This window comes from Protopterus annectens, chromosome 8.part0, assembly GCF_019279795.1.
Source record: "Protopterus annectens isolate FY-2018-M chromosome 8.part0, PAN1.0, whole genome shotgun sequence".
NCBI classification, from domain to species: domain Eukaryota; kingdom Metazoa; phylum Chordata; order Ceratodontiformes; family Protopteridae; genus Protopterus; species Protopterus annectens.
The window spans coordinates 1,285,300,556-1,285,323,320 of NC_056741.1; the positions used below are offsets into that span (position 1 = coordinate 1,285,300,556).

The window sequence follows — 22,765 nt, forward strand, 5'->3', positions numbered from 1 at the left end:
AGGTTATGAAGAAAATGGAAGAAAAGGCAAAATCTGTTCAAACGGTTAAAGATTTCTTGCAGGTTCAACCCCCAAGGTTTAGCAGGAACTGGCCTGCCAAAAATTGGTCCTTTCCTGACTCCGCAAGATCTCAAAGGGGCAGGAATAGACGCTCCAGAGGCAGAAACCAATCCAGAGGAGGTGCCTACAGAGGACGACAGTGGCAAGGTAACAACAGAGGCACAGACACAACCACTGCCACTACATCAACACAACCACAGTGACTTAACCCTAAATCCGCCTACCAGGGAACAAATAGCAGCTCCTCTAGGCGGAAAGTTAACCTTATTTTCAAAGAACTGGCACTACATAACAAAAGACAAGTGGATTTTACAAACCATAGATCAAGGTTACCGGTTCCACTTCCACACTTTACCAGTCAAAAGAGGAATGCCAAATCTACCTCCAAATCAAAAAAACAGAGGCTCTACAACAGATAATGGAGTTAGCAAACATGAGAGCTGTGGAAAGAGTGCCAACAGCAGAGCAAGGAAAGGGTTCTACTCCAGACTATTCCTAGTTCCAAGAAAGGAAAAAGTTGGAGACCAATTCTCGACCTGTCCACCTTAAATACATACATCATTGTCCCAAAATTCAAAATGCTGACCCTACAGCAACTTCTTCCCATGCTGGGCAAGGAGTGTTGGCTGGTAACTCTAGATCTCAAGGAGGCATACCTGCACGTCCCCATTCGACCAATCTGCAGAAGATACCTCAGATTTCTTGCAGGATCAGAGCACTATCAATTCTCAGCATTGCCCTTTGGCTTATCTACTGCCCAGAGTATTCACAAAATGCCTGGCATCAGTAATCGCCCATTGCAGACTACAGGGAATTCAAATTTACCCATACCTGGACGACTGCCTGCTACAAGGGGACAACAAAAGCAAGCTGACAACAGATTTACAAAGGGTCATTTACTTGCTACAAGCACTGGGATACACAGTCAATTTACAAAAGTCAAGGCTGATACCATCCCAAACAAGGACATTCTTGGGCTGAATTGGACACAGTAAAACAAATGGCATTCCTAACTACAGAAAAACAAAAGAACTCCTCTTTACTTCTTGGCACTAACAAAACTGAACAAGTTAACAGCAAGAAAAGTACTGCAGGCCTTTGGCTTCATGGCATCATGCATAATCTTGGTCCCATTTGCCAGACTACATATGAGAAAACTACAGTGGTACCTAAAGAATTTATGGTCCCAACACAGACACAGGCTAGAAACAGAAATTCCACTAATTCCATGCTTAAAACAGGAGTTCCTATGGTGGGCTCAGGCATGCCAGTCAAACCCAGGCCTACCCTTTCGCAGATGTCAAGCAAGCCAGACCATCACAACAGACGCTTCAGACCTAGGATGGGGGGCCCACATGCTGGACAAATGCGTGCAAGGATTGTGGACACAGGATCAACTTCACCTGCACATCAACCTAAAAGAAATGCTGGCAGTAAAACTGGCAATCCAAAAGTTCAGACCATTTCTCAAAGAGGGCCAGTTGATGATAAGGACAGACAACACCACAGTCATGTGGTACATCAACAAACAGGGAGGCACTCATTCATACCCCCTATGCAGAATGACTTTGGAGCTGTGGACCCTGGCACTCAGCTACAACATCCAGTTACAGGCAATATTTGTACCGAAAAGAAAATACTCTAGCAGACATATTAAGCAGAACCACATCGGATGCCCACGAATGGAAGCTGCACCCGGACATCTTCAAGACCATCTCAAAGAAATGGGGAATGCCTCAGATAGATCTATTCGCATCACCTCTCAATCACCAGCTCAAAAATTCTGCACAAGGACATTCCACCCACTAGCATGGAAAGTGGATTCGCTCTCCTTCAGCTGGAAAGGCCTAACAGCATATGCATTCCCACCTCTTCCCTTGATACACAAAGTACTACTAAAAATCAAGGAAGAACGCCCAAGGATAATCCTGATAGCTCCAAACTGGCCAAGACAACACTGGTACCCACTGCTGAGGAGCATGTCTCGAACAATATGTGGCCAATACCCTGATGCCTTTGATGTTAACTCAGAACAACTACAGCATCATACATCCAAACCTAAAAACGTTGCAACTGACTGCATGGAACATCACATAGCAGCAGCTAATCCAGAACTTTCCCAAAGAGTTAAAGACATTATCCTTGAAGCACGCAGACCTTCAACAAGAAGGAACTATGCTGGAAAATGGAAAAGGTTTGTCATTTGGAGTACTGAAAGAGGAAAAGATGTGTCAAACATAGATATGCCTAACATTCTGGAGTATCTGGCCGAACTTCTTCACTCAGGCCTGTCCTACTCCTCCATCAAGATACATGCATCAGCTATTTCAGCAGAATACAGCTTTGATCCACCTGTTTTTTCGCACCCTTTGCTCAGGCAGTTCCTCAGAGGAATCAAGAATGTAAAACCTCCAAGGAAACCACCATTACCAGCTTGGGACTTAAACTTTGTGCTAGAAAAGTTGACACTATCACCCTTTGAACCAGCAGCAACAGCAGACCTACAACACCTGTCATGGAAAACTGCTTTCCTACTGGCAATTACTTCAGCAAGGAGGGTTTCAGAACTACAGGCCTTAATGGCAGTGCAACCCTTCCTAATCTTCCACCAAGATAGAGTGTCCATGAGGACTAATCCTACATTTATGCCTAAGGTGGTATCCAGAGTGTCTTTAAACCAGGCAATCCACCTACCTACCTTCTTTCCCAACCCACAAAACAGAGGGAAAGAATACTGCATACCTTGGATGTACATAGACAGCTACGCTACTACTTGGACAGAACAAAAGTAGCAGAAAGACTGACCAACTTTTGTAGCCTATGCAACAGGAAGGGAAGGAAAAGCTATTTCCAAACAGACAATCTCCAAATGGATAGGAAATTGCATACGATTCTGTTACTCCTTCCATGGAAAACCAATTCCACAGAACATAAGACCTCATTCTACAAGGGCAACAGCCACTACCACAGCCTTCTTACGAGGAGTGGCAACCAAAGATATTATTGAGGCGGCTACTTGGACCTCCGTGCATACATTTGCCAAGCATTATAATTTGCCTCTATATTCCAGATCCCGAGCAGGGTTTGCCACTGCTGTTCTGCAAGGGATCCTAAACACACCATAATCTACTTTTATCCTCCTCCCCTAGTTGGCTATGGTATTCTACCCAGTTGTTATGACTGCAGATGCATCCATGAAGGACATAGTACAGTTTTGTACCTACCATAAATGTAGATGTCCGAACTGGATAGCATCTGCAGTCAGGATTACCCTCCTCCTTCCCTCTGTGGTACTCCTAGGGTGTTTACCCTCCTAATAGCTAGCTGGTGGGGGGGAGTCTTTTATGGTGTATTTGTTTGTATATATGTACATACATGCTTATTTTTGTGTTTACCTCTATCTTTTTGGAAACATTGGCATCTATCCAAATTTTAGCCTTCAAGAGGGCTACTGGCATCTGGGGCAAGAAACACTGAGGAAAATGGCGCCGGCTGATGCCTTTATACCCGAAGACCAACAGAGATGACGCCGGGTGAAGTGCGACATCAGCCGAAGCCGGACCCGGACTTTGGAATCCGGCCGACTGAAGGGCTGCCTGACGACAGGACAACCCAGTTGTTATGACTGCAGATGCTATCCAGTTCGGACATCTACATTTATGGTAGGTACAAAACTGTACTTTATGGATGTTATCTTGGAGGCCAGGAGGCCTAGTACCAGAAAATCTTATGCAGAAAAATGGAAGAGATTCTGTGCTTGAATCCAGGAACAAGGCATTGACACGTCGGTACCAAATATTCCTCAGATTTTACAATACCTAACTGAGATGCTGAACAAAGGCCTTTCTTTCTCATCAGTTAAGATTCATGCCTCTGCCATTTCAGCACATTACAGTACGGAACCACCTATCTTTTCTCATCCTTTAATAAGGCAGTACCTCAGAGGGGCCAAAAACATTAGGCCTCCAAGGAGAGCACCAGTTCTGGCCTGGGACCTCAATTATGTTTTGGAAAAACTCACACTGCCTCCTTTTGAGCCAGCATCGACAGCAGATATAAAATTCTTATCCTGGAAAACAGCTCTGCTCCTAGCAATAACCTCTGCAAGGCAAGTCTCGGAGTTACAAGTACTTATGGCTGTGGAACCTTTCATCATTTTTCATCCAGACAGGGTTTCTCTGAGGACAAACCCTACATTTATGCCTAAGGTGGTGTCCAGTGTGGCCCTCAACCAAACCATTCACTTGCCTACCTTTTACCCAAATCCAGAGAACAAAGGTGAGAAAATTCTGCATTCTTTGGACATACACAGCAGTTGCGCTTCTACTTGGACAGAACTAAAGCTTTCAGAAAGACTGAGCAACTTTTAGTGTCATATGCTGCAGGATCACAAGGAAAGGCTATCTCAAAACAGACTATTTCTAAATGGATAGGCCATTGCATCCGTTTCTGCTATTTTCAACATGGCAAGTCAGTGCCTAAGGGCATTAGGCCTCATTCCACCAGAGCAGCAGCCATTTTATTTTATTTATTTATTTTACATTTGTTGACCGGGCTAGTCCAGCTGGATATATGTCCATTTTCAGTGAAGGCCCGGGGAGAAAAGCTCCAATGGTTAAAACAAGATTAGAGAATACAAATACATAACAAATAAAAGCATTAAGCATACAAGATATGAAGATTTTAGTAAAAGGAATACACATGTAGGAGTAAAAAATCCATAACAAGATCATAAATTCTCTTGAAAAGTTTTTTTTTTTTTTTTTTTTTTTTATATAATTATTATATATGAGATTAGTTATATCTACAAAGATATGATGTCAAATGAAGTCAGTCAGGATACTGTAGTAGAGAAGGAGGTATTGAGGTAGAGGAAAGGAAGAAGGAAGGTTAGTCAGGGATGGTACAGGAGCAAAGCCAGTGTTTATTGAGATGAATTTCAAGTTGTTTTTTAAAGAGTGGAAGTGTCGGCAAAGAGGAGATATTTGATGGAAGGTTGTTCCATATTTTGCCAACTAAGTTGGAAAAAAGGCTATAACCTGCAGAATTAATGGGTTTGGTAGTATTAACTAGTAGTTTGTCTGAAGAACGAAGTTGTTTTAGGTTGTTGTAGGGAGTCAAGAGATTTCTGAGTATAGGTGTTTTAGATGGTTGATATAGAATTTTGTGAGCTATTAAGAACCGTTGATAGCTGAGTTTGTTTGGAAGTTCAAGCCAGCCTAGTTCCTTTAAGTTTAGACAGTGATGAGTTCTAAACTGGGATCCTGTAGCAAATCGAGCAATATTATGGTAAGATGTAGCTAGTTTCTTAAGGTTACATTTAGAGAGGTTAGTGAAAATAGGGGAAGCATATAGAAGGGTAGAGATAAGGTGAGATTGTGCTAAGGTGGTCCGGGCTTCAGGTGTAAGGAAGGGTTTGATTCTGTACAGGGATCCAATCTTTTTATTAACTACTTTTATTGTGTTGTTGATGTGACAATCATAGTTAAGATTATTGTCGATACTTCAGCAGCCTTCCTCAGGGGAGTACCAACCAAAGATATCTTAGAGGCTGCAACTTGGAGTTCAGTGCACACCTTTACAAAGCACTACCACTTGCCTCTCTACTCTTAAGTCCAGAGCAGGCTTCGCCACTGCAGTTCTGCAGGGCCTCATAGCCTCTCCTAATCCTGTTTAGCCCAGCCACCCATCCTCAGCTTTGGGATTCTACCCAAGAGTAATGACTGCAACAGTGAAACATCATGAACATAGTACAGTTGTGTACCTACCATAAATGTAGATGTTCGAGTGTATTCACTGTTGCAGTCTGGGTTACCCACCCTCCATCCCCCTTCTCTTTTCTGGGACTTATCTGCACTTCTCTATCCTATACATTTGGTGTATTTGGTTGTAGATGAAGGAAATGTTATTTTTATGCATGCATTTCTTATTGGTATATTTTTCAGCCTACCTATTTGGGGCACATGACATCTGGGGCAAGAAAAACTGAAGAAAATGACGTCGGCTGCATCTTTTATACCTCTGGCGCACTGACGTCAGGGAAGAGGCGACAGCAACCGACGCCGGACCTAGACTTTGGAATTCTGGCCGACTGAGAGTAGCCTGCCAGCAGGATAACCCAAGAGTAATGACTGCAACAGTGAATATACTCGAACATCTACATTTATGGTAGGTACACAACTGTACTTTCTGTGCTTTTACCCTTTGCTCTTTCTATAGCACCAAGGGTATTTACAGAATGTTTGGCTCCAGTAATGGTATTCTCCCAATCAAAGTGAATACAGCTTTTCCCTTACTTAGATGACATCCTGCTCCATGCTCCCTCAAGTTCCACAGCCCTACAACACCTGAGCTTCACCATCTCCCTACTATCAGGTCTAGGATTTACCGTAAACCTCAAAAAATGCTCCCTGATACCTTCCCAAGATCAAGTTTTCCTAGGATGTCGAATTCTGACATGGGAAATGATGGCTTGCCTACCTCCAGACAAGATTGTGATGCTCACATCTTATTTTGAGGGAGTTCTTCCCCACAAAGTCATCTTGGCCAATGAATTCTTCAGAATCGTAGGGTTTATGGCCTTAACTATCCCCATGGTCCCCCTGGCAAGGCTCCACATGAGGAAGTTCCAGTGGTATCTAAGTTCAATCTGGAAACAACACTTGCACTCACTGGAATTCATGTTTTCCATGCTGCCGTGCCTGACCAGGGAACTCAAATGGTGGATCTCCCATATTCAGAAAAATCCTGGCCTGCCCCTACAGCCCATCCCTCCCAACCAGGTTCTCTTCATGGATGCCTCAGACACAGGCTAGGGTGCAACCCTTAGAAACTGGAGAGTGAGGAGCACATAGACCCACACCCAGCAGAAGGAGCACATCAATATCAAGGAAATGAGAGCCCTGATATTGCCCTTAGAAATTTTCCAGGATCACTTTCTACCAGGCACTCTGAGGTGGTGCGCAGACAATACCACTGTGCTGTGGTACATCAACAAGCAGGGTGGGACAAAGTCCTACCTCCTGTGCAGACTAGAACTGCAGGCTTGGGAAATCTCGCTGGGGAAACAGATCATTCTCCAAGCAGTTTATATCCCTTTTGCAGAAAATGTGATGGCAGATTCATTGAGCAGGACCATGACCCTGTTTCACGAATGGATGCTGAACAGGGATGTGTTTCTGGACCAGGTCCATTGATGGGGTATCCCAGATGTGGATCTCTTTGCCTCCCCCATGAACAGACAGCTCCCGACCTTCTGTTGCAGGATACCTCACCCAGTGGCTTGGAATGTGGATGCTCTCTTGATTTCCTGGAAGGAGATGTATGCCTATGCATTCCCCCCCTTCCTTCTCATACAAAGAGTCCTGCTGAAAATTCAGAAGGAACAGCCTCAAATCTTGCTGGTGACTCCCTATTGGCCAAGGCAGCACTGGTTCCCTCTTCTGTTTCACCTAGCCAAGAGCAGTCACCACAAGTTACCCCACCGAATGGACCTACTCACACAGGACAAGGGAACACCCCCAACTGTCCACTCTGAACCTCACACTGTGGGTGATAGGCTGCTGATTCCCTTCAGACACCTATACTCAGGGGACGTGATCCAGGTTCTGCAGGAGGCCAGAAAACCGACTACTAGAAAATCCTACCTGTCAAAATGGAAGAGATTTTCATTATGCTGTCGAAAAAGTAACCTGCAACCACTGAGAGTAGAGGCTCCAGTGGTCTTGTCTTATCTGTCTGACCTTATGAAGTTTGAAATATCTTATTCCTCCATTAAAATACATTTGTCTGCCGTCTCTGCATGTTTGCCTTTAGTACCTCCTCTAGTTTCCAGGTTAGAAGTCAAACTCTTTCTGAGAGGAGCACTTCATCTCAGACTCCCAAGGAAACCCATCCCCCCCCCTTGGGATCTCAACTTTGTTCTGGAGAAATTGATGCTCCAACATTTCGAACCAGCCAAAGACTGCTCCCTCCAACACTGTACTTGGAAGACAATCCCCCTGGTGGCCATCACATCAACCAGAAGAATCTCGGAACTCCAGGCCGTTATGGCAGACCCCCCCTCCCCTTCACTGTCTTCCACAAAGACAGGGTGTGCATGCGCACTAACTCCTCTTGCATGCCCAAAGTGGTCAATGGGCTGTCTTTAAATCAAACTACAAATCTGCCAACCTTTTTCCCCTCTCCACAGAACAAAGCAGGAGGATACTTCATTCCTTAGATGTTCACAGATAGCTCAGTTATTACTTGGCCAAAACTAAATCCCTACGCAAATCTGACAGGCTTTTTGTCTCTTACCACCCAAGAGCCCTGGGTCAACCTGTTTACAAGCAAACCATATCCTCTTGGATATCTAAAACTATTTCATGCTGTTACACTACTCATGGTAAGTCTCTCCCAGCCCCAGTTAGGGCTCACTCTACCAGGGCAGTGTCCTCCTGTGGGGCATTCCTTAAAGGATTTGACACGGCTGCTATCCTCGAAGCAGCTACATGGTCCTCTGGTCACACTTTCACTAGAAACTACAAGCTGGACTTGGTTTCTAGAGCCAGGGCAGGATTTGCCAGGGCCATCGTCCATGGGTTTGTGGAAAGTGCTTCTGGTCCACCTCCCCTTCCATAGGACAGGAGCCTTTGCACTCTCCCTGATGTCATGAATACAGCAGCATATCAAGAGAAGGACATAATATTGTTGTGCAAGAACTTACCATAACCTTAGATGTCCTTCTCTTGTATATGCTGCTGCATATTCTCTTCTATATGCTGCTGCATAGTTTCCCACCCAGCTTTCCCCCTCACACTTGCCTGACTTCTATAGTACCCACTCAAGAGTCGCCGACTCCGGCGGCATTCACTTCTGAGATGGATGTGTGCTGATGTGTGCTTTATATCCGATGTCCATTTACAACCGACATCAGAGAAGGAGAGCAGGACATTGCATGCACCATAGCGGTAGCATTTAACTTTTGTATAATGGCCAGACGTTTGAGAGTTCATTGGAGTAAACTCCCTGATGTCATGAATACAGGAGCATATAGAAGAGAAGGACATCTACGGTTATGGTAAGTTCTTACACAGCAATACTTTTTGTTGTCAAAGGGAGTTTGAGAGTGTGTGGGGACATTTGAAAGGAATGATCTCAGTGGAAACTGTCTGTGATTGGGTGATGGTAATCTATAGGAGTATGAGGAATGACAATGACAGAGTTGCAGAAATCATTATAGAAGAGGGTTGGGAGATACAAATGAGGTTATAGTGCAGCGGTTCTCTAATGAAAAATAATCAGATGTATAGCAAAAACAAAGTACAGTGGTTAATGAAGGTGTAAATGATGCCATAATGGGGTTAAAGAGAGGCAGGACTTTTCATGCTTACTGTAGCTTGCAAAAGGGGAGAAAAGCCTTGTGTAGTTGTGTGTACAGGAACAAATGGTCTGACACAAAAAGAAGAGATGATGCAGGGGGCAGCATAGCTGGGTAACTTCTTTGTGGGGTAGAGGCCCACTAGCTTTCTTAGAGATCTTGCTGATGCTCTGTACTGCTAGGACAAAGAATGAAATAGTCATATAGTTTAACGAGTGGGAAAGGAGACATAACTTTTTTGTATTTATAGGGTAGGAAACAAGTGCTGAATGAAGGACTACAGAACTTAATTAAAACCAAAGTCTCTGTAAAGAGAATTGGGGTGGTGAGGGTAAAGTTATTGTTAGAGGGATAAAAGTAGCAGTAATAATATGGTTTCAAGGAATAATTGAAACAGAAGTGCAACAGTGAAGGTGAGGAGGGGGCTTTCATGTTGTGCAGTACTTAGAAACTGGGGAATGTAAGAAGGTCCAAACCATAATGAGGAACTTCAGTCTTCCTGCAGGAATTCAGAAGACACCAGCTGCAGGGATACAGATGAAGTGGGAAGTTTTTGGACATTTTCTTTCTTCACACTGCCCACTGATTGACTTCCTTTTAGCCCCAGAGTCTAAGAAGGACCATCATCTAGGCAGACATCAGAGTTTTCTTGCTTCAAGGTATTTCTAACCATTAGAAATCCCATATCTGCTTTTTTTCTTTTGATTCTACTGAAGGAGTAATCACATTGCTGGTTCCATTACATAATGTTTGTTTAAACATGTCTTTTCAGCTGTAACGGATCATTTTTTGGAGATCTGCATCTCACGCACACTCAGTTTCTATGGTCACCAGCACAGTAGGAAGAGCAGTCTTTTTTCCATAGGAACGGTGAACTGGCAGTGGCTGCTCACACCCATCATCCCCAGTTAGAGCCTTTAGTTCCAGAGTAGCTAATCAATCATTGATTATCTACTTGGCAGTCAGGGTTTTATCCCTTTGTACTGGATGACGATGGAATTGTTAAAAGAAGCAAGACTTGAGCAGGAGGGATGAGTATCATGCTGAACTAGTTCTTTATAAATAAATAAAGGAATAAGTGCAGTAGAGATATGCTTTTTGCATTTGCTTTTAAACTGTTCTATGAAAATTACTGTCCCATTCCAAAAAAAAAACAATCAAGCCCTGTCTGTATAGTCTGTATACACAAGAAGATAATTCCCTAACCTTTTAGAGACCCCTTTTATTCTTCATGCAAGTCAAAAACATTTTAGGAAAATATTGCCAGCAAATTAGAACCACCTTACACTAAAACTAAGAAAATTAATAAAGCTGCTCTGAGTTTAGAAAGATGCTTTCTCACATCAGTGGAAAAAAGCGTGTGCATGCTTCACGAATGTAGCATGGGTATTCTTCAGTTAACACAGCATGTGAAACACATGGATGTCACTAACAAACTTAAACATACCACACCATTGTAGAACAGATAAGTAAGCAGTACCTGGGATTACGTAAATATTTTTTTCTTATTTTGATTGATTTACAAGTGTAATGCAGCTGATGTTCTCATAATATTCAGTGTATTGCTCTAATGATGTAACACTGTAATGACTGCAATTCTGCTTTGTTGTATCCTAATAAGATTCCAGCTTGTGTGACTCTGTCGTGATGTGTTTAGCTGTAACTGCCTCTGTGCAGTCTGTAAAATTTTGGTAGAATTTTTTTTCCATATGATCTGCAATTTGTATAACTCTGCTATGCTATGCCTTGCTTTCACTGCTTCTGTGCCAGGGTCTTGGCTCAGAAGGGTCATAGAACCAGCCCACTTACGTGATTAACAAATTAAATAATATCTGTAACTTTTGAGTGGCTGTGATCATACCACAGTATGACTTGCAGTCCCTAAAATGGTGGTTGAAAAGGCAACAGTAACAGGAATCTGGGATTTTAGGAGGTGGCTTTTGATTTGTCGGGTGCAAAAAAAATGTTAGCAACAACATAGGAAAGTAGAAGGGAATGGCAAATATTGGGATACTTGTGTAGCAGATGCATACGTTTTGGTTATGCCAGAGAGAATGAGAGAGAGAGAAAGCATGTTAATGATAACTTATTAGGAAGTGGAAAGAGGTGTAGAGGTTGTATTTATTTTTTAATACCTTGGACTCAAGCTGGTGTGTGTATGGCTAAAAGGACTGAGACAAACAGATTGTGGGTATGGCTAAAAGGACTGAGAGAAACAGATACTTATGAAGGTAAAAGGCATTCAAAGTGACAAGGCACTAGGGTTAGATATGTGTTTCCACACTGTAAATCAGTGACAAATTTTGTAATGGACAGGATGTCCTTCAAGGATGCATCTGCAGTCTTAACAAATGGGTTGTCCTGTCGTCAGGCAGCCCTTCGGTCGGCCGGATTCCAAAGTCTGGGTCTGGCTTCGGCTGGTGTTGCACTCCACCCGACGTCATTGCGGCAGTTCTTCGGGTATAAAGGCATCAGCCGACGCCATTTTCCTCAGTCTTTCTTGCCGCGTGGCGCCCAAAGCAGAAGCTGTTCGCAAGTGCCGGTCGGTCAGATCCAGAGATTACTACTACCGAATACTACTTCGAAGACTTCTATAAAGCTAAGTACCCCGTTGGGGACTCTTTCTTGCCTCAGCCGATGTCAGAGAAAGTTAATAACTGTTTATCTTGTGGGAAACAAATACCTCATAAAGATTTCCACTCCTACTGCATACATTGTTTAGGCCCAGACCACGACGTAGCAGCTTGCCTAGCCTGTGCTTCTTTTAACCGACGGACGCTTAGACGCCGTTCGGACTTTGCTGAACAGATTTTCGGCTCCGATTTTGCCTACATTATGCCGTCGGATCCTCCGACTACGCAAATAACCAAAAAACGCAAACAAAAGGACCGACACTCACGGTCCGCGGTTTCGGCCGAAACCGCGGTTAAGCAAACCACGAGTGTCTCGGTTTCGGCCGAAACCGAGCAAGCGGTTCTCTCTTCAGCCGATAACTTGCCTTCTACCGAGGCCTCTTCTATCCTGGTAGAAACGGCTTCTGAGATCCAACCTTCTGTTGCGATTTCACAGGATTTATCAGACACCATTCCCCTAGATATTTCTTCTCCTGCACGTGGAGCTGCTAGGCCTCCTCCAGCTATGTCTATTAAGGCCTTTGCCAGGGCTAAAGCAGCCAAAGCATCAAAATCTGTGCCTGCCAAGCCCCCCTCTCACAGGCCCAGCACCAGCTCCCATATGCTTTCTTTGGCTGAGGATCTCATCTCTTTAATTCGTGGAGCCCAGCCTCATCCAGACAGGGCCTCTCTCCCTCCTCCAGAAAAGAGGCCTAGAGCAGAGCCCCCCGAGCCAGTAGCCACGGATGATTCTTCTGATGACTCAGATCATACAGATCTCCCTGAGGCTTCTTATTCTCCTTTCGAAGACTCTGATGCTGAGGAGTCCCTTCCTTCAGCCTCTCCTCCTGAGGAATTTTCCTTTGGGGAAACCTTGCATGCTATGAGGGAACAATTTCAGTGGCAGGGCCAAGATTTCTCAGACTCTAGAAAAAGGCTTAGGACCTTTCTACACTTGCCACAGCATAGGCCTTTAGCTATACCTCCAGTTCTATCTGTTGTTGATGATGCATTTAATGATGCTTGCACTGCTCCTGATACTTTACCTCCGGATCCTGCTAAGCCCGATAGGTACTACAGGGTCCCGGACACTCATCACCACCTATATAAGGCCCCTTTTGCAGATCCAGAGACTATCTCCCAGGGCCCTAAAGCTGTAGCAGCTACTTCTTCTAAAAAAACCCTCCCCTCTGAAAGGGAATCCAGGTCCTTAGAGAGATGGGGTAAAAAAGTTTACACCTCTGCTACTCTGTCAGCTAGAGCACTGAACTGCCAATTCCATATGATTCAATATCAAGAGTTTATGCTTGACCAGTTAACTAAAAAGCTGTCCTCTGAAGAATCTTTAGATAAAAAGTATGTTCAAGAAATGTTACATAACATACAGCAGGTTAGTAACCATTCTTTGAAATGTGGCTATGATGCACTGGAGGCTTCCTTTAGATCAGCCATGACTGGCACAGTTATCAGGAGGCATGCATGGTTGAAAGAACAGGCATTACCAGACCATGTCAAATCTAAGCTTTTGGATGCACCTATGGACAAGGTCAATTTATTTGGTGCACCCGCACAGCAGGTACTAAAAAAGATGGAAGAGAAAGCAAAATCTGTGCAAACAGTAAAGGATTTCTTACAAGTTCAACCTCCAAGGTTTAGTAGGAATTGGCCCTCCAAGAATTGGTCCTTTCCAGACTCCTCTAAGGCACAAAGAGGCAGGAATAGGCGCTCTAGAGGCAGAAACCAATCCAGGGGTGCCTACAGGGGTCGCCAGTGGCAGGGTAACAACCAACGAGGCACGGATACAGCCACCACCACTACAACAACTCAATCACAGTGACTTGGCGGTGGCACCGCCTACCAGGGAACAGCTGGAAGCACCCTTAGGCGGAAAACTGACATTATTTTCAAGAAACTGGCACTGCATTACAAGAGAAAAATGGATTTTGCAGACTATAGACAAAGGTTACAGGTTCCATTTCCATACACTACCAAGAAAGAGAGGAATGCCAAACCTACCACCTTCACAAAGAACAGAAGCTCTAAAACAAATATCTCAATTATTAAGAATGCGAGCTGTGGAAAAGGTACCGTTTTTGGAGCAAGGGAAAGGATTTTACTCCAGGCTCTTTCTGGTACCAAGAAAAGAAAACAAATGGAGGCCTATTCTAGACCTGTCCGCTTTAAACACATTCCTCATTGTTCCAAAATTCAAAATGCTGACTCTACAGCAGCTTCTTCCCATGCTGGGCAAGGAGTCTTGGCTGGTAACTCTAGATCTCAAGGAGGCATACCTGCACGTCCCCATAAGACCAATTTGCAGAAGATACCTCAGATTTCTTGCAGGATCAGAGCATTATCAATTCTCAGCATTGCCCTTTGGCTTATCTACTGCGCCCAGAGTGTTCACGAAATGCCTGGCATCAGTAATCGCACACTGCAGACTTCAGGGAATTCAAATCTATCCCTACCTGGACGACTGCCTGATACAAGCGGACAACAAAAACAAACTAACAGAAGACTTACAAAGAGTCATCTACCTGCTACAAGCCCTGGGATATACAGTCAATACAAAAAAGTCAAGGCTGATTCCATCCCAAAGAATAACCTTTCTGGGTGCAGAACTGGACACATCAAAACAAATGGCATTCCTAACTGCAGAAAAGAAAGAACAACTTCCTCTCTACTTCTTGACATTAACAAAGCAGAGCCATCTAACTGCAAGGAAAGTGCTACAAGCTCTGGGCTTCATGGCATCCTGCATAATACTGGTCCCTCATGCCAGGCTTCATATGAGAAAGCTACAGTGGTACCTAAAGAATTTGTGGTCTCAGCACAAGCACAGCCTAGAAACCAAAATTCCAATGATCCCATGCCTGAAGCAAGAGTTTTTATGGTGGGCTCAGGCCTGTCAAGCAAACACAGGACTGCCCTTCTGCAAAAGTCAACCAAGACAAACCATCACGACAGATGCCTCAGACCTCGGCTGGGGGGCACACATGATGGGCAAGTGCATTCAAGGCCTATGGACTCAAGACCAGCTGCATCTGCACATAAATCTAAAAGAAATGATGGCAGTAAAATTGGCAATCCAGGCATTCAGACCTCTTCTCCAAGAAGGCCAGTTGATGATAAGGACAGACAACACCACAGTTATGTGGTACATCAACAAACAGGGAGGCACACACTCATACCCTCTATGCCGGCTGGCACTGGACCTATGGGATGTGGCTCTGAGCTACAACATTCAGTTACAGGCAATTTATGTACCAGGAAGGAAAACATTCTAGCAGACATATTAAGCAGAACTACAACAGATGCCCACGAATGGATGCTGCATCCGGACATTTTCAAAACCATCACAGGAGAATGGGGATTACCACAAATAGACTTGTTTGCATCCCCACTCAATCACCAGTTGAAGAAATTCTGCACAAGGACTTACCACCCACTTGCTTGGAAGGTGGACTCCCTATCCTTCAGTTGGAAAAGCCTGACAGCATACGCATTCCCACCACTTCCTTTGATGCACAAGGTGCTTCTCAAGATCAAAGAGGAACGTCCGAGGATCATTCTGATAGCCCCAAATTGGCCAAGGCAACATTGGTATCCACTGCTGAGGAGCATGTCCCGGGAACAAATATGGGCACTGCCCCTGATCCCATTACTGCTGACACAGAACAACTACAACATTCTGCATCCAAACCTAAAAACTCTGCAGCTGACTGCCTGGAACATTACATAACAGCAATTAACCCAAATTTATCCCAAAGGGTTAAAGACATTATCCTGGAGGCTCGTAGACCTTCAACAAGAAAGAATTATGCAGCAAAATGGAAAATATATCTCATCTGGAGTACTGCAAAAGGGCAAGATGTGACACTGGCGAACATAGCCAACATCCTGGAGTACTTGGCGGAGCTCTTCCATGCAGACCTGTCCTATTCCTCCATCAAAATACATGCATCAGCTATTTCAGCAGAATACAGCTTGAATCCTCCTGTTTTCTCACATCCTCTGCTCAGACAGTTTCTGAGGGGAATTAAAAATGTAAAACCTCCCAGGAAACCTCCCTTGCCAGCATGGGACTTGAACTTTGTGCTGGAAAAACTGACTCTACCTCCTTTCGAACCAGCAGCTACAGCAGAATTGCAATACTTATCCTGGAAGACTGCTTTCCTGCTGTCAATAACTTCAGCAAGAAGGGTCTCTGAACTACAGGCATTAATGGCAGTACAACCCTTCCTGATCTTCCATCAAGATAGAGTGTCCATGAGAACAAATCCTACATTTATGCCTAAGGTGGTATCCAGAGTCTCTTTAAATCAGGCTATCCACCTTCCTACATTCTTCCCCAATCCACAGAACAGGGGAGAAAAGCTCTTGCATACCTCGGATGTACACAGACAATTACGCTACTACCTGGACAGGACAAAAAACAATAGAAAAACTGACCAGCTTCTGGTAGCATATGCAACAGGAAAAGAAGGAAATCCAATTTCTAAACAGACAATCTCCAAATGGATAGGAAATTGCATTAGATTTTGTTACTCCTACCATGGAAAGAAAACTCCAGAGAATATCAGGCCTCACTCCACAAGGGCTACACCCACTACCACAGCTTTCTTACGAGGAGTGGCTACCAAGGACATTATAGAGGCTGCCACTTGGACCTCCGTGCATACATTTGCCAAGCATTACAACCTACCTCTATACTCTAGATCCCGTGCTGGTTTTGCCACTGCTGTTTTGCAAGGGATCCTAACTACACCATAATCTAATCTCATTTCCTCCTCCCCTAGTTTAGCTATGGTATTCTACCCATTTGTTAAGACTGCAGATGCATCCTTGAAGGATTTAGTACAGTTTTGTACCTACCATAAATGTAGATGTCCGAGAGGAATGCATCTGCAGTCAGGATTACCCACCCTCCTTCCCCTCTGAGGTACTCCTAGGGTACTTACCAATCTTCAGCTAGCTTGGGGGGGATCTATTATGGTGTATTTGTTTGTATATATGTACATACATGTTTATTTTGTGTGTTTGCTCTCTACTATTTGGAAACTTTGGCATTTATCCAAATTTAGCCATCCAAGAGGGCACCTGGCATCTGGGGCAAGAAAGACTGAGGAAAATGGCGTCGGCTGATGCCTTTATACCCGAAGAACTGCCGCAATGATGTCGGGTGGAGTGCGACACCAGCCGAAGCCAGACCCAGACTTTGGAATCCGGCCAACCGAAGGGCTGCCTGACGACAGGACAACCCATTTGTTAAGACTGCAGATGCATTCCTCTCGGACATCTACATTTATGGTAGGTACAAAACTGTACTGTATATGTCTTGGTGCTGGATTTGGTTCAGGTGGCAGCAGTATTTAAGAGCAGCTTAAGGAATAAATTAGAGTGATGATGCAGTAATGGGAACAATTTTGACCTTGATATTGAAAGACCGGCTAATGTTATTTCTGTTTTTATCCATGGTAATCAACAGCTTGGCCTCATGTCATATGTCGATAGATTCATAGTTTACAAGGGAGAGTCAATCCATGGACAGTAATCACCTTACCAGTATCCACCCTCATAGGGCTCTTCCTGCTTCCAGGAGGGTAAAACAAGTAAGCTCCAAAATGAATTTGTGGGCACCGCTACAGCTGTCAGGGTTTACCGTAGAAAAAGGAAAGGTATCACACTGTTTTATATGTAACCGATTCTGGCATTTGTGCATGTACCTTTGGTCCTTGTTGTTAACATGCATTAACTGAAGTATAACATCCTGTATGACATGGCTGTGGTGTGGTAAATAACAGTTACTGTCTTTAAGTGTTATTTGTGGAAAATGTGCAGTGCTTTTTAAGTCACATTCTTAAAAAGATATACTGCTAATTTTCTTTCTTGGGGGAATGGAAGATAACTTTTTTTTTTGCTTAAGTTTTAATTTTATTTTTAGAATGCAGTATTATCTCCAATGAAAGAATGAACAGTATGCTTTCTTTTTAAACCTGGCATTCTAATAATCTTTCCCGTTTTGTTTCCTTTCAGTATCTTCTGATCTGATGCAGGCCACACATGTTCTCCTTGGTACAGACACTAAACTAAGCTTACAGTCTACAAGCTACTGTTCTACAGAGGGTCTCTCTCATAGTGCATCCTCCTCAGGTCAGCTGACACGTCCACGCGCCTTCTCACACAGTGCAGTGCTCAGCATGGAGAAAATGGAGAGAGAGAACCAGGGTCTGTTGGATCTTACCCAGGTAATGGATCCAGAGAGGAAGGCTTTAGCATCAAAGTACTGCATGAACTTACACAAGTAATGAGGTGGTATGTCAGTTTTGTGATAGCTCATACAGCTAATGAGATTAAAGCAAAAGATAAGAAGCTAGTACTGCCAGAAATCACACTTGGGGTTACAGTCTGCCCTTTCATTGTACATTATTCATGTGAATAGCTATATTTTGTGAACAGTACTGAAAATGGCACATATTCTAACTTAGCAGAAAATAATTAAGTTACTTTTTTTGAGTAGTGCAGAGTACCACTGTTCTTTAACCATGACGTGCTAATACAGTAAACTGTCAGTTAATTGGCACCCATGGGGATTGGTAGATGCCGGATAACTGTAGTTTCTGGTTGCTTGAGAGTTACTATTAAACACAGGCATGACTAATACTGTACCCTATACTATTTGTTTGGCTTGACTTGTTTTCAAGATGGGGGGAAAGGGAAATTATTTTTGTCTTCCTTTTTAAAACTCTAAATGTTTCTGTGGGGGAGACAGAAAGTGCAACACATGAAAATTGTACTGTATTTCTTCATTTTTTTCCGGTTGCTTGAGAGTGCTGGTTACTTGATTTCTGATTAACTGAGAGTTTCCTGTATGTTTAAGTAGTAGAAGTACCTAGTGTTCTGCAACACTGGGATTTAATTCTAGTAAAGATAATCAAGCATGTTTACATTGCTAATTGTTGTGCACTCTCTGCCCCAAACTGTGTTTCTGTCTAAACTATGACATTCTTGACCCTCTAGTCAAAGTGGTAATAGGGACATTGTGGGAACTCATCACTGAGAGTACTGCCTCCTGTGCCATGTTTCATTTGTTTTGTTTCCTTCCTGGTAATGTACTGCTGTCAGTAAGGTAATGGTTCCAATAGTTGCTTTTAGTACTTAAGGTTCAACCTCACAGATTACTTGCAAAGTAACTGAGTGTGCATGTCTTCACATGTGCCACTCCATACTATCTGGGTGCTCTGTGCTTGTCAGTAGTTTACCCACCCAAGTTCCTAAAGATGTATGCTTACAGCCACATAAACTAGCAATGTCATTTTCATGTTGTTGCTGATTTGTCAAATATGACTTTGCACTTCGTCTTTTATATCCCGTGTACAATTCTTGGACTGTTTGCCCAACCTGACAAGGCTGTCATAGTATTTTATATTTGTAGAAAGATAAAATGTATTTCAAAAATAAGAATAGCAGGTTTATTATACTGGGTCACTCAAAAAAGGATTTTCGGCTTTGTTATTTGGTAGACGTTTGCTAAATAGACTGGTGCCTTTAAGAATGGTTGGCAGTCTGTAATTCTGTTCAGTATTGTCCCTTTACTGATACATTTTTTATTGCATCGATAAAACCTGATTTTAATGTCTGTATAGTGATATTTTAGCCAAGTACAACGAAAATCACTAGTTGTAGTTCAGTCTCATGTTTAGGCTATCCATTTCTTTTCTTTAATGAGAGAAGAAACTGATAAAGGGTGAAGTGAAATTGTTTTACCTTGCTAGGTATGATGAAAGAGTTGATTCAAGGATGCCATATTATGTTTTATTGAATTTCATGACCAAACATATATGCTTCCAGAAGCAATGTTACACTAGCATCTACTCTAAAAAGTAGTGTTAGAAAACATTTTGCTTAGTTGATCTCTCTGTCTCTGCAGAAGAACACATGAAAGCCAGAATCTAGGAAATTAATCTAAATGTCTTGACAGAAATAGGATGAAATTCAACTAAGGATGGTTTGAGGCAAATAGTATGAACTTCAGCTAGGGTTGGTGGTACCTTAGAGACTGTGTTAACAAACCTAGGATGTTTTTGTTTCCTACCATTAATTACACCCTCTGTAGACAACACAACCTGTATCCTCTGACTGAAATCAAACTAATGCATAAATAAATCATCTTCCCTAGATTTTACCAGTGGAAAATGTGAAGTAGTGTGCGACATGGTAATGAAGACAGACTAGAATGTTATCCTCAGTGACCTAAATAAGTCTGCTCAGGATACAGTAGTAAAATAAATATGTAATGGTATTGTAGAGACAAGGGCTCAAGTAAAATTAAAAACTCAAGTTCCATGGGACCAAGTAACACACCCAGTGTTTTCCTACAGGGAAATCTAACCCTTGACAAGAATAATGACCTAAATGTTATCTATCCTAAACCCATGTTGACAGGCTGTAGTAGCATAAATTCATAAAGGGAGGGTCACATCAGACTCAAACAATCTTAAACCAATCAGCCTGGCCAGTATTTTATGTGAAGTCATAGGATCCTAATGGTGCTTATCCAGAATGACGTGGGGGAACTATTTCTGTTAGATATGGAACAAAATAGTTTTGTTAAGGGGAAATATTGCCTTTTACATCTTGTGGCATTCTCTGAAGCAGTAAAAGCAATGCTTGATGCAGTGCTGACATGCATAGTGCATATTTTGACCCTGCTAAGGCATTCAACACTGTCCCATGTAAAAGAATTGATGCATGAGGTGTGCTAAATGTCTTGTTTATATTTATATCAATGGGTAAGGCAGTTATTACACAGTAAGACACTGAGTGAAGATACTGGATTACCTGCTTTTTCCAGTAGGGGCTACTAGTAGTGTCAGAGCACCCCGTTGTGGGGGTCACTTCTTTTTGGACTATTTTTGTCAGGCAGCAAGTGGAAATGAGTTATGGTTGACCAAATATGCTGACGACTGCAAAGTGTGTAACATAATTTCTTCTGTAAGAGATGCTGAATCTTTCTGAGATGGTCTACAAAAATGTATACCTGGAGCAGAAGTAATGACCTCAGCTTTAATATCTGTAAGTGTAGCATAATAAAAGATTAAGAATCAAGATAACTGTCGTGAATGTTGGATCTTGGCTGCAGCTAACTTAGAAAAACTTAACAGTCATAAATACAGTCCTATCTCCAGAGGAAAAAACTGTCCAGTTAAGGGTTTAAGCAGTTCTGTATTTGTCGATGGAGAAGCTTCTTTAAGAATTTCTTCCTGCCATAATCTGATTGGTTTATCTTCTTTCCAGATTGTGTTCCCACCATCCTTGTTAGTCTTAATTCACACAGCAGCTAAGTGCTCCTTTGACACAATTCTTTGCATTTTCTATTGCCTCAAAGACTATTTTAGTGTTGTTGTGATCTCTTTTGGGAATGTACCTATATAGTTATTTCAGTCCTTTTTTTAGTCAGTTTAGACTTTTATTCTTCCTCTTCAGGTATAGGGCCATTAAAAATTTTTTTTAAGAAGCAGATATTAGAAATTGTATATATTTCCTTATTACTGTTGTTGTTTTGTTTTTTTTCTTTTGGGGTATCAGTACTTGATGAATTCATTTTTTTTGTGTTATGGGTAAGCTTAAGAAGAACTTTTATAAATGCTTTAAACATGGCCATAAAATTCCACCCCAGAACATGCACAATTTTTCTGTTGTATGCCTTGGACTGGAGCATTTTACAGTGGACTATTCAATATGTAAGGCCTTTGCACGTAGATCCGTATGTGACTGCTGCAGCAAGCTTATAATTAAGGATCTTCTGCCTCAGATCCACCAATGGAGAAGCCTAGAAAGGAAAAGCAAAAGAAATGAAGGGGAAAAATAACAGCCAGAAATCAGGAACCAAGGAAGTGCAAGTCCTTTTCCTCTTTTACACCAAAGGTGTCTGAGTTGCATATTCAGTCCCAGCTGCTTGCAGTCAAAGAAATTTCTCCCACTGGAACCAATAATCATTATTAACTGACAAGTTTCCTTAGTTTTCTACAATCAGGCACTCTTCAGAGAGGAAGCTGCCTCATTTCCTGTTGAGAACATCTTCTATGTTCTCTTTAAGATCTATAATGTCCTTCAGAAGTGTTGTTGATGTTGACTGAGAATGTATGATGTGAGCCTTTATTAAGATTCTGTTTGAAGTGAGGGTCATCCCATTCCCTTTTTTGCCCAAGCAGATCAGTTTGGTCCTTCTTCCCCATTATTGGCTCCTTATTGTGTATCTGGTGGTTTTTAAGCTGAGTCACCCTCTGGAGTCTGTGTGCTCAGAACTGATTGGGACTTGTCCCTCAGACTCCAGGCTGAGTCATCCAATTCACTCAACACAGAAGCCTTTGATACAGATTGAATTTGGGAGCCAGATGCTTGATGCTGAGTTTAGACACTGTCGTCTGCTTCATCTTGGATGGTGCCATTCTCTGTGTCTGAGATCTCAGCCTTTGAATCTTTGGTGTCCATCTCCCCCCCTGAATTCATCCATGTTGTGAGTTTATTTGTGGTGCCTCTATCAGCTTTAGTTGATACTGATGTAACTGATCCCAGGTCAGCATTCATGGTACTTTAGACAATGAGTGATTCTCCTGTTAAAACTTTGGCACAGCCTCCAGTGGTGTCCACCACAGGGTCCACCATGAGACACCTTGCAGTCTATGTTTAAGCTTGCTCATCAACTTTCTCATGGGTAGAGCAGAGATGG

General features: G+C 42.8%; 1 protein-coding gene across 1 annotated transcript in view; it reads left to right on the top strand.

The window, feature by feature from the left end:
- CIC (capicua transcriptional repressor) overlaps positions 1–22,765 on the top strand; it is a 1,784,113-nt gene that overhangs the window by 1,228,847 nt on the left and 532,501 nt on the right. Inside the window, exon 8 of the mRNA XM_044080802.1 lies at positions 18,070–18,281. Coding sequence (XP_043936737.1) covers positions 18,070–18,281 — 212 coding nt within the window. The remainder of the gene's footprint in view (positions 1–18,069; positions 18,282–22,765) is intronic.